The sequence below is a fragment of the Camellia sinensis genome, chromosome 15 (assembly GCF_055761805.1).
Source record: "Camellia sinensis isolate YWXY chromosome 15, ASM5576180v1, whole genome shotgun sequence".
In the NCBI taxonomy this organism is placed as follows: Eukaryota; Viridiplantae; Streptophyta; class Magnoliopsida; order Ericales; family Theaceae; genus Camellia; species Camellia sinensis.
The window spans coordinates 8,934,889-8,947,973 of NC_138975.1; the positions used below are offsets into that span (position 1 = coordinate 8,934,889).

The 13,085-nt window shown below is 33.9% G+C and overlaps 1 protein-coding gene across 2 annotated transcripts; it reads right to left on the reverse strand.

Annotated features, from left to right (window-relative positions):
• Window positions 1-3,327: 3,327 nt before the first annotated feature.
• On the reverse strand, window positions 3,328-11,923 carry LOC114288959 (ubiquitin-conjugating enzyme E2 34). 2 transcript variants are annotated; one of them, XM_028232586.2, is made up of 10 exons: window positions 11,563-11,923; window positions 8,647-8,788; window positions 6,996-7,050; window positions 5,983-6,021; window positions 5,785-5,848; window positions 5,587-5,648; window positions 5,457-5,496; window positions 5,332-5,359; window positions 4,488-4,579; window positions 3,328-3,881 (listed from the first exon to the last, which is right to left on the reverse strand). In XM_028232586.2, the coding sequence occupies exons 2-10, from the start codon at window positions 8,701-8,703 to the stop codon at window positions 3,599-3,601; spliced, it is 720 nt and encodes a 239-aa protein (XP_028088387.2). In that variant the 5' UTR covers window positions 8,704-8,788; window positions 11,563-11,923; the 3' UTR covers window positions 3,328-3,598. The 2 variants fall into 2 exon arrangements, with proteins under 2 accessions (XP_028088387.2, XP_028088388.2); XM_028232587.2 differs by having other exon boundaries at window positions 8,647-8,809; window positions 11,563-11,723.
• Window positions 11,924-13,085: the final 1,162 nt, after the last annotated feature.

Here is a 13,085-nt window from a genome sequence, read left to right on the forward strand (position 1 = left end):
TATCAGTAAAAAGTAATATTTTATCTTATTGATTTTTGTAATCAATTTTGTCTTTTTATAATTATTTAGCCCCAATATAAATGTCAAACCGGGATTAGTGTATGGACAAAGTTACAAAGGATATATAGTGAGCCCCATATGGCCTGGTTTGGGTACCCATAAAAAAAATTAAAAAGTTATCACTATTTACCAAAAAAATATTAAAAAATTAATTTACACAAAATTACTTTTCAAACAACTCTACGGCAGAGCAGCGGATGGACTTTTAGGAAAAATTACTTTGTTTAGGTGTACAAATAACACAGTGCAGTTGCTCGGGGGCCCATCACAGGTCTCTTTTTAATAATCTGAACAGTCAATGTGTAGAACTCGTCGAGTACTATGTTTTTATAAAAAATCACATTGATCAGATATCTGTAACTATATGATCAAATCAGTTAAAATTTATAAAATAGATGGTGTTATAGTTAACGGTTGAAAACAAACTAATCCGATGAGATAGCTATCGATATCCGATCAACGTGATTTTTTACAAGAATATAGTACTCGACGAGTTCTACACATTAAACGGTTTTGATTAGAAAAACAGAACCCGTGGTGAGCCCCCACAAGCCGAACAACACCTCCAATTCAATGCTTGAAAAGCAGGGAATCATCTCCCAGCCACTACTCTCCGACGCTGTCCCTCAATTCACCTGATCGTACAACCTATTTCATTCAATCTTTCCCTATACACTAATTTATACAATTTTTTAATACATATTTTTTTATAAAAAGTCAAAAAGTTATCCGAAACAATCATTTTTTTTCTTAAATTTTTTAGTCTAAAAAATCAAAAAGTACACTTATTTAGTACACCCCAAATAACCCCACTCTGTATTGGCCCCACTCACAAATTGAGATGCCACTATTTGCACTAATAAAAATATATAAATTATTTAAGAGTAATTATTTTATTTTTTTACATTTTTTCTTGTTGGCGGTATACTCAACCAATAATAAGTGGCTAAATAATTGTAGGACAATCTTCACTGTATTTAAATAGATTAAATTCTGTTGTGTACAAAACAACAACAAGAATATAAAGAAATAAAGAAAATGAGAGAATTTGTTTGATTACAAAAATTAAATTCGAAAAAAAAAATAACAGATTTTATTTTGTTACAAAAAATAAAATTTAAATCTGATTTTAATAAATAAAAAAACAACACTGAAAATAAATTATATAACTTGATTTAATTTCTTCGAATTATTTTCTGATCAAGTCCAGTGTTTGACACTGTGTCCTTAAGACAGATTCGTCCTCTCCACGGTTCTTTCAGAATTTGGACGTCTATCTCCCAGGAAGAAATGATCTACCACAAACAATAGCAGCACTACAAATTGTTTGCCTTACGAACATACTAAGTGTTTACACTCTTTCTTTTAGAAATAAAATGCAACAAAATGAAGAATAGAATAAGCAGAGGTGAAATACGAAATTTCTGAATGAATAACATCAAATGAAGGTGGTCCTATTTATAGATGTAAAGGTGGCTCTTGGTTTTAAATTGAACAGGTATGATACCTGTTGGTTTTGAATTCAAACAGATAGCAAAAAACGGGAAGGGCCCTGTTTGGGTGTGCACTAATTCCAAACTAGTTTATTTCTGTTTGAAAATGGAAAGGGCCCTGTTTGGATGTACAGAAAATCCAAATCAGTTTAATTTGAATTCTGGATTTTATTTTATCAAAAATAAAATTAAATTCAAATGTTTTTGGCCCAAACAAGCCCGCCCAGACGACGGCGGTGCGCCTGGTAATTTTTGGGTCCAATGGGTCTAACCCATTTTGTCCATAACCTCTCTCTCTAAAACACTTGGGTACCCCTTGGGGACACACCCCAAGTATCAAACCCAAGCCTTATAAACCCTTTCAAAACTTCCCATCAAATCAATGTGGGACAAACCAATTTACAACCTTAAGGAATTTCCACCAAAACTCCATTTCCATGGAGCACACTTTGGCTTCAATTTCCCATTCACTCAGTAATGGTTTTGAGCAACTAAATATACCACGTGAATCACAACGCGGCATAGAACGCGTTACCACTTTGACTCGAGTAAATCGACGCTCGGGGCCCACCTAAAAAATAGATTGAACTTAGGATAAAATTCTGATTTTACCCAGAATTTATAATCATTTCCAACAATAATTACATTGCTAGAGAAGGGTACATGATCACGTGATTCTTCTTATTTATATAATAATTTTTGATTATACAACGACTGTTTAAACATGTGAACAAAATAGAATTCGTAATAGCAAGTCTACTATAAATGATAACCATAGGTAAAAGATATATATATATATATACAAATAAAAAAGAAAACCTTATCAGTTTATTTACTAATTAATATATCATGTAATAATAATATTTAAAATGTTAAAAAGATCCAATGTAATAGGCATAAATTTATTAATTCATCCAACATTACTCTTATTTTGAAATTAAAAAGAGACGACAGAACCATCGGCATAAGTATTGGGTTTCCACCAAGGTTGACCACTTTTATTTATGTAGTTATTTTTTAAAACTTGTTCCAGAGATTGGATCTTGAAAGCTTACCAAGATGTTCTTAAAAAAAAGTTAAAAAGATAATGCATTGCTAGAAAAATCACGTGGGAAAAAAAATCAGATGTAAGGTGGTTGTCGCGTAACCACCGGGATGACGTTTCAGTGGTCTTTGCCCTCTTTCCACACCGGGGTTGTCGCGTAAAAGGCACAATCTGAAAACTGTCATCTTACAATCTTTGTTATAGAGTGAGTGTGAAGTCCACTATTATTCCGTGGGGGGTTCCTTTCTTTAAATTAAATTAAATTGAATTAAATTTGATTGTCAACTGACTTTTTTCAGAATCGAGACTTGTGAAAGCTATGATACCCTCACTAAAATTTATTTTTCCTCGTTTAAAAAAAATGGTTCCCATGTTTTCTATTTGATGCAGATTTTAACAAATGAAAAATTAATAATTAAAAAGCATAAGTTAAAACATATGTTCCTAATTTGTTATAATAAATTTTTTCTAACTTATTTAAATTATTTTTACTTCATGAACTATAAGTACAAATTGCATCAAACAAACTGAAATATATTTCCAAAATAAAAATATTTAAGTGGCTTCATAAGCTGCACCAAACAAACCCTTACAACCCAATTGCTACGAACAAAGCTTTCTTTCTTCTACCTATGAGATATTACAGCCTACGAAGCCATCCACTGGATCAAAGCTCCACCCATACAACAAAGTGTATACCAAAGTTAAGAGAGAGAGAGAAAAACATGAGAGAGAAACACCTATAATATTGATACCAAACAAAAAAGATCTAAATTCATTAAGACGACATCACAAGCTTGTAATATGCTTAAAGGTTGACAAACTCAAATATGCCAGCAGTAAAATAGAAAAAAGAGTACCACTCCCTGCCAAAAAGTCTGCTTACTCCTCTCTCCTGCATTTGCACCAACCCTATACAAGTTCTGTTAGACACCATGACAAACCTAAGAACATTAAAACACTTAACATAAAGGCTTTTCCGTCCTTTTGGTCACAGACATCAAAGTTGAAGCAGCGGCAGAGCCATTACAACACCAAAGATGGAAACCAGTAACAGCAGCATCCAAGTTGGGAAAGATTGCTTCCTGCGGTTTCTGGGGTCCCTCAGGGCTTCTACTTTATTCAGGTCCTCTTGTGCGGAATTACAAGTTTTGTCCAGTAAAGGTCTGTGACCTTCTTGCTGAGTAGGGGTCAGTGAGATTTGCTCTGGAACAGGCAGTTCGGAAAGTTGTTGCTGTTCATACTTCTCCACATACTCGGGGAACATTTTCCTGAATGTTGGGCTATTAGGAGAAAAAATGTCAGAATCAATTTAGCAATTGCAACAAATAAAACACAAAGCATGATGTTGAGCATTCCATCAACCGGATTAACACATGGTCAACTTGTTTTGATAGTCTATCGAGTGTTGCTGCTCAATTTCAACTACACAGTCTATCGACCCATCCAAGCTCTTAGATCATGAATTTTAGCTTGGATGGGTCCGGTCAGCCAAGCCCCCAGGTGGGCTGGGTTTCAAAAATCTCAGCCAGGCCCTAACAGAGGGGGTTTGGGTCTGGAATTGTCCGGCCCTAGGCAGCCAGGCTGAAACCAGCCTACAGGCCTTTGGCCAAATTTGCATGCCTAAAGTTGGGTATATAGCATACAGTATGTGCATGTTAAGACACCAGTAACACAAAATTCAAAAAGCCTACTAACAGTTAGCAACATGGACAGATCATAGCAATGACCCATCCATTACAGGGCAGAAAAGCCAGTATTTGTTAACTAAATAAGGAATAAAGAAGGTAACAATGTACAACTACATAGATGCATTGGACCAACATGCGGATTCTGTAAAACAGGTAAGACAATCACAGAATACTGTATGAGTGTTGCAAGAGACTTACTTCTTACAATTGAAAGCAAGACTAGACTTTGCTAGTCGCTGCTTTTCAGCAACAGTAGTTGTAACACTGCCAGTCGTGGGACTGGTATCCATCTGCACAACAGAAAAAATTAATAATAATAATAATAGTAAAAAGTACACTTAGGAAAGGAGTGCTTGGAAGCACAATAGAATGCTTTGAAGTTATCAATGCAACAATGCCCCACTAGTTTTGTTCTCCAATTTCCTGGTTAGATGCATGTTCAATTTAGTCGATCGTAGCAATAAATCTGGAAAATATGCTTGGCACAAGCTATGGTGCAAATGGTTCCCATTTATATTATTTTGGCACATTCAGATATTAGAGCTACGAGCCATTAGGGGCCAACCCACTAGGTTGGTGCCTGGTGGCCTCAAGTCTACAAACATTCAATAAATTTAAAATAGAAGTGGAGACGGATGCACGAAGATGATCAGAAGACCCATTAGAAGTTACCAAACTAACAATACCTTTTTCCTTTCAAATTCACAACCCTAAGATGGAAAATGGAGAAGGAAGCAGAGAAGGTGCACAAAACCTCCATTCATCGAAACAAGTGAATCAACCAGTTACACCAATGCACAACCAGATACTTAGTTAAAAATTGAGTATTATACAATGTCATGAACGCAGAATACATTCCTATGATACAGTCATTGGCAAGAACTCAAAGACTCAAAAGTCAAATGAATAAGGACTTTTTGGTATGCAAATGGGATTGAGATGTCCATAAAGAAGATTTCAGGCACATTTCATCTAGTCGTTTATCTATCCTGTATAGTTAGCAGACAATAGCCATAGAATACTAGAGAGTTCAGAATCTCACCATGAATGAGAGAAGGCCAGTAAGTATGCTGCATTTAAGACATACAAACCCTAGTCAGCATCAGACGCTAGATGAAATGGTTACAAAAAATGGCATCTGTTTTTTCATCAATGACAATGTATTACCTTGATACAGACCACATTGGATTCCAACTTTCTGGATGAACTGAAAAATGATAGAAAGGAGGTGAAAATAAAATCAGTTTATTAGAAAGAACAGATGATTCCTAGACCAATGATATTTAATGGCACTTACAATCACTCATAGACAGGCAGATCTTCTTTTGTGTCATAAATCGTCCATTTGGAGTAGTCATACTACAATGGAAACAAATGTAATTTTCAGTTAAAGAAACCTAGTGAAAATGTTAAAAATAAAAATAAACATGAAGCTGCTAAAAAAGCATCAAAATATTTTTTCTGGAAAAATTTAAGCAGACAGAATCCACAATACCTGATTCCTGGAGGTTTAAATGGATATTCTGGAGGAAACTTGATCTTCCCATAATAATATCCACCTTACCATAATAAGTGGGAAACATTCATGAATAAAATAAAATAAAAAAATTCCATGTTCCAAGAACAATAGCAAACAAAACCAGCGATGAAATAAATGTCGTGTGCCACAAACGCATAACACTTCAAATCAAACCTGCAAAAGGTGTTCCTTCACTTCCCTCTAGTACATAATCTGCAACATATAATTATAGAATAAAATCATGTTACGTAATTGACAAACAACAAGTGGATGAGAAAGCATATAGACAAATGATGCATGCCATTGCCAGCTGATGTGATACATGCATAAATGCTGCGAAAAGTGTCACTGCCACAGTTAATGTGATGAAATGAAACTGAAAAATAAAGGATCTTCACAAATTAACACATTAAAAAAATATATATAATAAAAAATAAAAACTACTTATCACCAATTTTTTCCTCAAAAGTTACCTAAAATTATAAATTGAGATACCAGTATTGTTTTTTTCTTCTTCATAAGTTTGGTTTAGATTAGCACAGTTAGCCATCTGTTCCTAAATTTTTCTATTTCTTTAAAACATTATGCGGAAGTTTGATTAACAAAAACTAGAATCTAGACTGAATCAAAAAGTAACTGATATCGGAGGATATAAAATATAAAAAGACAAATGAAATCATGAAAGAAAACGTAAGATCTATCTAAGACAAGAAACTTCCTCATTTTGTGATGCCGATGGCTGCTGCAAAAGCCTAAGTTTGACAATTTTATTGCTTTGCTCCTCACCCAGGTGCCAGCAATTGCCTAATTTCCTTTCTTTTATAGTGTGGGTAGCATTTTTGTTCAAGAAGTCACTTTGATGTTTCAAATATGTACAAATATAAAAGAGAGGGCTTAAATTCCCTAGCAACATTTCACTAACAAAGAGGTATACAGACGAAAGAATTACAAATTATGGGGTTGCTTTTAATATTCAGTCAACAACTCATGCAAAGATTATTTTGAATAAGCATACTTATTCGAAGTCACTCTGAATTTAAAAGACAACACAGGCTTAATAAAATCTGCACGGGCATGAGAGAAATAGAGACGCTCAATAGGTCAATCCAGAACTTCGAAACCTTATCTGAATCAAAATTCTGTTAAGCATAAATTCATCAGGAAGAAATTTTGAGAAGGCAACTTACGCCACTCAAGAATATCACTTGGGGAAGGCCGGGAAGTGACATGGGAAACAGGTTCCTGCAAATTCACATAGGACACTATCACCCACGGACACAAATGAATGTACTGAAAATTTAATTCAACATGCCAAATCTGACAAGTGAGCTACAAATCACTTACAGATACACAGTCATATTCAATATTCGGCAACAACAATTACCACGTATTAACAATGAAAATACAAACTAAACACAGCAAAAGAGTGTGTGCCTAATCATTTATAAAGGAAACCTGACAAAGACATAAAGAATGAAAATATATGCTACTAAATGTCTAAACCGAAGTAATGTAATTTGCGCAAAGACACCTCTGCTCCCATGCTAAATTTGTGGCAAATTTGTGAATCAATTAAACTAAAGGACGGATTCATTAACTATGTAAAGTTTTGTGCTTTTGTAGTTGACCCTCAGGTGTCAAGTACCGCTGTAGACTGTACATTTCTTTGTGCATGTGACCAAGATATTGAATGATGAAAAGGTTTGAAAGTATCGTTCATGAGAGTTGAACCAGGGATCACATAAAAATCTAATGAGACCTGGACTACTTATCCCAGCTATATTTTGTAAGTAGATCGTTACATTTTTATTCTTTTAAACTATCACAATATTATTAGTAAATACACGAAAATTCTTAGTTATTCAGTCCTTAGGCAGACAAGAAAAGAAAACCACCAATTAGATATACTTAGGCCTTGTTTGGGATGCTACCTTTTTAGCCAATTAGCCAAAAAGTTACTAAATTAGCCAATTAGCCAATTAGTCATACCAAAAAGTCAACAATTACGGCTTCTCTCTACTTTTTGCACAGCTTTTCGTAATTAGTCAAAAAGTCATCCCAAACATACAAGTTTTTTTTACCTACCTTTTTAGCCAATTAGCCAAAAAGTTACTAAATTAGCTTGTTCCCAAACGAGGCCTTAGGGTTTGCCTCTCATAATAGTTTCAAAATCAATCTGATGATTCCCCCCCCCCCCCCCCAACTCAATACACGAAATTTCATCACATTTAAACCAAACCAAACCAAACCAAACCAAACCAAGCCTTAAGTCCCATCAATTTCATCACATTTAGATTTGGTTATCATCTGCAAATACAAAATAGAAAATAACAAAAAGTCAAAGCACTACAAAATTTTGGTGGTGAATGGCCTATTCATCAACAATATTAGTAGGACATAACACAATACAATAAGCATTGCACAGAAGCAAAGTCAAAAGAACAAGCTGATGGCCACAAATTTTGCAGATCAGGAAAAGTTGTAGAGCAAAAGAAATTGAAAAATAATTTTAACCACAAAGAAGAAAAAAGTTTTCAAGTAACCCAATTTCAGCTTCATGCTCTCCGCATTATCACCATTGCACCAAGCAATAGTCCCACTTTCCACATAATAAGTGCAGGTTGAAAATCAATAAAGCGGAGGGGGTACAGAACCAAAAAGAAGTGAAGCACAAATAGCACTGTCCTACAGGAAATTGAACTATAAACCAGAGGATGGTTTTTCATAACGTTAGATGGAAAGTAGAGAGGAAAGAGAAACTAAAGTTCTAAGGGAGAATAATGTATAATAGATTATGGTCATTATAGTTGGCAAACATATAAAGGAAATAAGACATACTTTACAAAGGGCTCTATATTCCTTCTGAAGGCGCTTTACACATGCTTTCTCTGCCATCTAGCAGCTTCCAATGGCAAGAAAACAGCAGATCAATTCCCTGGCTTAAGTCCCCTGGCTGTCCCTTGATTTTGTAATATGTTGACTGGAAAACATAAGAGTCATTCTACAACTTGAGAATTAATGTGTGAACTAAAAATTTCTAGAGCAGAAAAATCAAGTCACGAATCTAATCAATACTTAAACAGGACAGATACTAAAAGGGATAATTTCTATTGCAGAAAAAATAGCATGTTGCCCAAATTTAAAGAAAAGTGGGAATTAATAGATTTACTAAAAGTAATAACCAAAATTTTATGAAGACAATGGTATACAATTGAGCTAACTGGTATAGTATGAATGGACAATCTTATAGTGGCCTCATCAAAAGTATGACTACGACCGGTTACAAATTCAACATAAAGCATCCTCCAAACATAGTCCAACATAGTTATTAAATTCATACAATTCACAATTCGAATCTTATGATTTGGGTCAATTGAAGCCCTAATAAATATGAATCAGTAGGGTGAATGAGCATAGGGTCTAAATTTGTGCTCCCATAAAATACTAATACCCTAGCAAATTATATATTAGTATGCATGTTCTGAAACATGACACACTTCCATTCAATAACGGTAAATTTAGTGATCCAAAGCGATTTCAAAAGTTTTTATATTTCTCTAAATGTTTCCATCCCCACGTTCCACGTAACATAGGTCTAAATTAATGGGTGAATCAGTGAATCAATGGGTAGATTGAATTGGCCAATCCACCATCAATTCTAAAGAATTGTTCTTTTTCAATTTTGGCTCTTTTACTTCTTTTTTTTTTTTTTCTTTTCAAAAATGATCTATCAAAGCCTTTCATGGATTCTAAGCTTGTCCTATTGAATCCTTCTCTTCTATTTCTCCTACTTTTATGTGTTCTCAAGCCCCAACATAAATAATGATTTCTTCTTTATCTCTCTGCAAGGTTCCGTATTCAAATTTAGCTTTAGCCATTTGGTTTTACTTGCGAAATGAATCTTTTGGAGTTATTCATTGAGAGACTTAAAAGGTTTGGTCGTATGGGTACTTTGACCCCTTTGAAGTGAGAAGTTGAGTAGCATAAATAATTGAGTAGTTAACTTATTATTGTTTGAAATTTGGGAGTTTCACTTTGTTTACATACTTGTTGAGAATGGTTGTTATGAAAAAGGAAAAGAACAATTCTAGTGACCTTATATATTGGAACATGGTTCGGCATATAGTATAGACTAAAGTTTGATTTTTTTTTTTTTTTAAGAAAAAAAGAAGAAGGAGATAGATTACTTCAACTAATTGATGAGTATGGAACTTGTGATGATTAATGAATTATTATGAAATTTTTTTTAAGTTTATCCAGTAGGTCAAGGTACTTGGATATTTCAAGTAAATCAATGCACATATATACATATATATATATATATATATATAACAAACTTATAAATTAAGGTAAGATTTTGATCCATACCTTGACATGAAGGCAAGCACCTTGACCTACTGGACCATATGGTCATATCATTCACAATAAAATTTGCACTAATATGTCCAATTGTTCACATTTACAGTAGATTTTTAATTTTTACATCACACGTATGTTTTTATACCTTGTTAACAAATTTTATGATTCATGACTTGATTTAGTTCATGGTTTGAAAAAGAAATTCTGATTCAATATTTGTATCTCAATTCAACAACTATGGTACAAAATATGCACCAGAATTATTGATACCATTTTACTAGTACAATCCAAAATACCGTTCTGAAGATAAAACAGTACACATCAGCCTTGTTTTTGTCTCGAGCAACTTTTCAACTGTTCTTGTTCTGTATTGGGTGTTTCGTTCACTTCCATATCACTCCTTCAATGTGTCAACTGGTACAAAGCAAGAACCTTTGGAGATCTTTTTGTAATTACGGTGACTTGGAGACTTCTTTATCTAGTCAGTAGTATAAATCACTTTTCGCTGTCGGCCTGTCCTTTTGTCCCCACCTTTTGGCTCTCTCTCTCTCTCTGAAGCTTTTGATCATTACCTTTGTCCAATATCCTAGGCCACCCCCTACAGGAAAACTGTAATATCTCTTGGGCAGTTGGGCTACATTAAGGGAACATCAATATTCTAGGCCACAAATTGAGAGCCAAAATGATGACTGACTCATTCAAGCTATTTCCCAATGAAATTCCACTATCAAAAAATTGGTCAAATCCCATGAAACTATTTCATAATGGTTTTCCTTCCCACAACAACCAGGAAATTGGACCTCGTCATAAGAAAAATGCTTTTGACCCCCTCATTCACCATGAACACGCCCAATTAGTGCAATATTTCCCCAACTGTTCACTAGAAATGGAAGCAGGTTTGACAAATTCATTTGAACCCGAGAGTCACATAAAGTGCAAAAACAACACCGTTTATTAGTAATCCACTTTTCAATTTCAATGCAACGTTTGAATCTCATCATTATATATTTTTCCTGATTTACCCTAATTCGCGTACACAAGAAAAATTCAACCACGATATCAAATGTCTAAATCAGAATTCACGAAGAAAAACACAACATAAAATCCGAACAACAGTAGAATTAAAGAATCAAGTAAATCAAAGCAAAAACATACACGTTTTTGACAAGTAAATCGAAGTAAGAGCATAATTCTTACACATAAATTCAAAATCAAGACAATAATAAAAAAGGAAAGTACAAGTTTCTCATCATCCAAACAACAACACAAAATTTGAATCACGAAAAGGAAATCAACACTAACAACGAAATTCAACAGCTTTAAGATCCATGAATCATCAAAGCAAAAGCGATCACAGAGAGAGAGAGAGAGAGAGAGAGAGAGAGAGAGAGAGACCTGAGATCAGAGAAATTGAGAGAGCAATGAATTGATGTGATTAGGGGGGTTACGAAGGACCTTCAAGCTGAGAAATTGACGCTCCTCTGCCTCTGGGGACTCGAACGCCCTCGTCCTTGTGTCCCTCCTCGACGACGACGTCTTTTTATTATTATTATTTCACTTTTTAGTCGCGAAATGTGTTTTTATGAGTTATAAAAATTATACATTTTTTTATGGAAATTACAAATATATATATATATATATATATATATATATATTTACTTTGATCCTTGTAAAAAAAAAAAAAATTGTTTATTTATTTTGGATATAAATCATTTATCTTTTTGGATAATGCACCAATAAATTTCAAATCATAGACTTTTGAACCACGTAATCCTATCTTTTATTTTATGCATTGAAAAGTCTTATTTGAGTGGTTATGACGTTTTTGTACATAGTGTTAGTGTGTGTTATCCCAAATGTTATGGGTAAATTAGAGATTTGGCGATGTGAAAATTATGTTTGTACCCAAAAAGCTTACTATAGTATTTTTTTTTTTTTTTCTGTTTTCCTTCAATCCCGATCAAAACAGAAGAGACAAATATAAAAACATTGTGGATTCCCGATGGTAATGAGTGTAGATTGCTTTGTTGGTTGTTTATATGATTTTTGCAACGTTAAACCCTTTATTTGTGTTGTTAATTTTGACATTTGGTTCCTCCCAAACCTTAGAAATACATATTTCAAATTCTATCAATACAACTATTAAGATCAAAAACTACATCATTCCATCGTTGGGTTGACGTTATCAACGTATAACTGGTATGTGTACACTCTTCATTGCGTCGTCAGCAGCGATTGTGTTAGTAGGTAATGGTGTCGAGTATATGTTTCGATGTTGTTATTTTACTTCTTTGATAAATATTCCAATTGCATTGTCAACATCATTGTGTATTTTTATATGTAATGTTGGGTCAGTATAGGTTTGCATCATGTTGATGTTGTATGTGATTGGTAATGTGAGTTTGGAGTAAATTAGGGTTTTGGTGGTGTGGTCATTGTTCTGTTGTAAGTTATGTGTAGATGTCATTTGGCAAGTTGATGTAACGTTGTGTTATCAAATAATGATTGTGTTGTATAATATTGTGGTTTTTGTTGGCCACATTTTATTATTATGATGTTTGTATTAATACGTGTTTTGTACACTTGAAATGGCCCCTATTTTTTAACATTGTTATGGTTATTGGGGATATACTAGCATGTGTTAGTGGTTTTGGTCATTTGGATGTTAACTAATGTCAATGTTATAATAGGGACGAACACCATAAAAAGGAACGAACACTATACCAGCAACACCACAAAATGGGGTAACATCATTCACCCACAAATCACTCCACTAAATTCCTACAAAAAAATAGAAACATAAAAGCCTACCTTACCCATATACACCCAATATTAGGAAAAAAAATCCAAATAAAATCATACACAAGGGCAAACAAGTAAACTCCCAAACCCACAAATTAAGGAAATACAACATATCC

Bases quoted from the DNA above. Each gene is read 5' to 3' on its own strand.
- LOC114288959 (XM_028232586.2), bottom strand. From the start codon at position 8,703: ATGGCAGAGAAAGCATGTGTAAAGCGCCTTCAGAAGGAATATAGAGCC. The intron at 7,051-8,646 runs GTATGTCTTATT...GTGAATTTGCAG, and splicing joins AATATAGAGCCCTTTGTAAA to GAACCTGTTTCCCATGTCAC. The intron at 3,882-4,487 runs GTAAGTCTCTTG...TTCTCCTAATAG, and splicing joins CTTGCTTTCAATTGTAAGAA to CCCAACATTCAGGAAAATGT.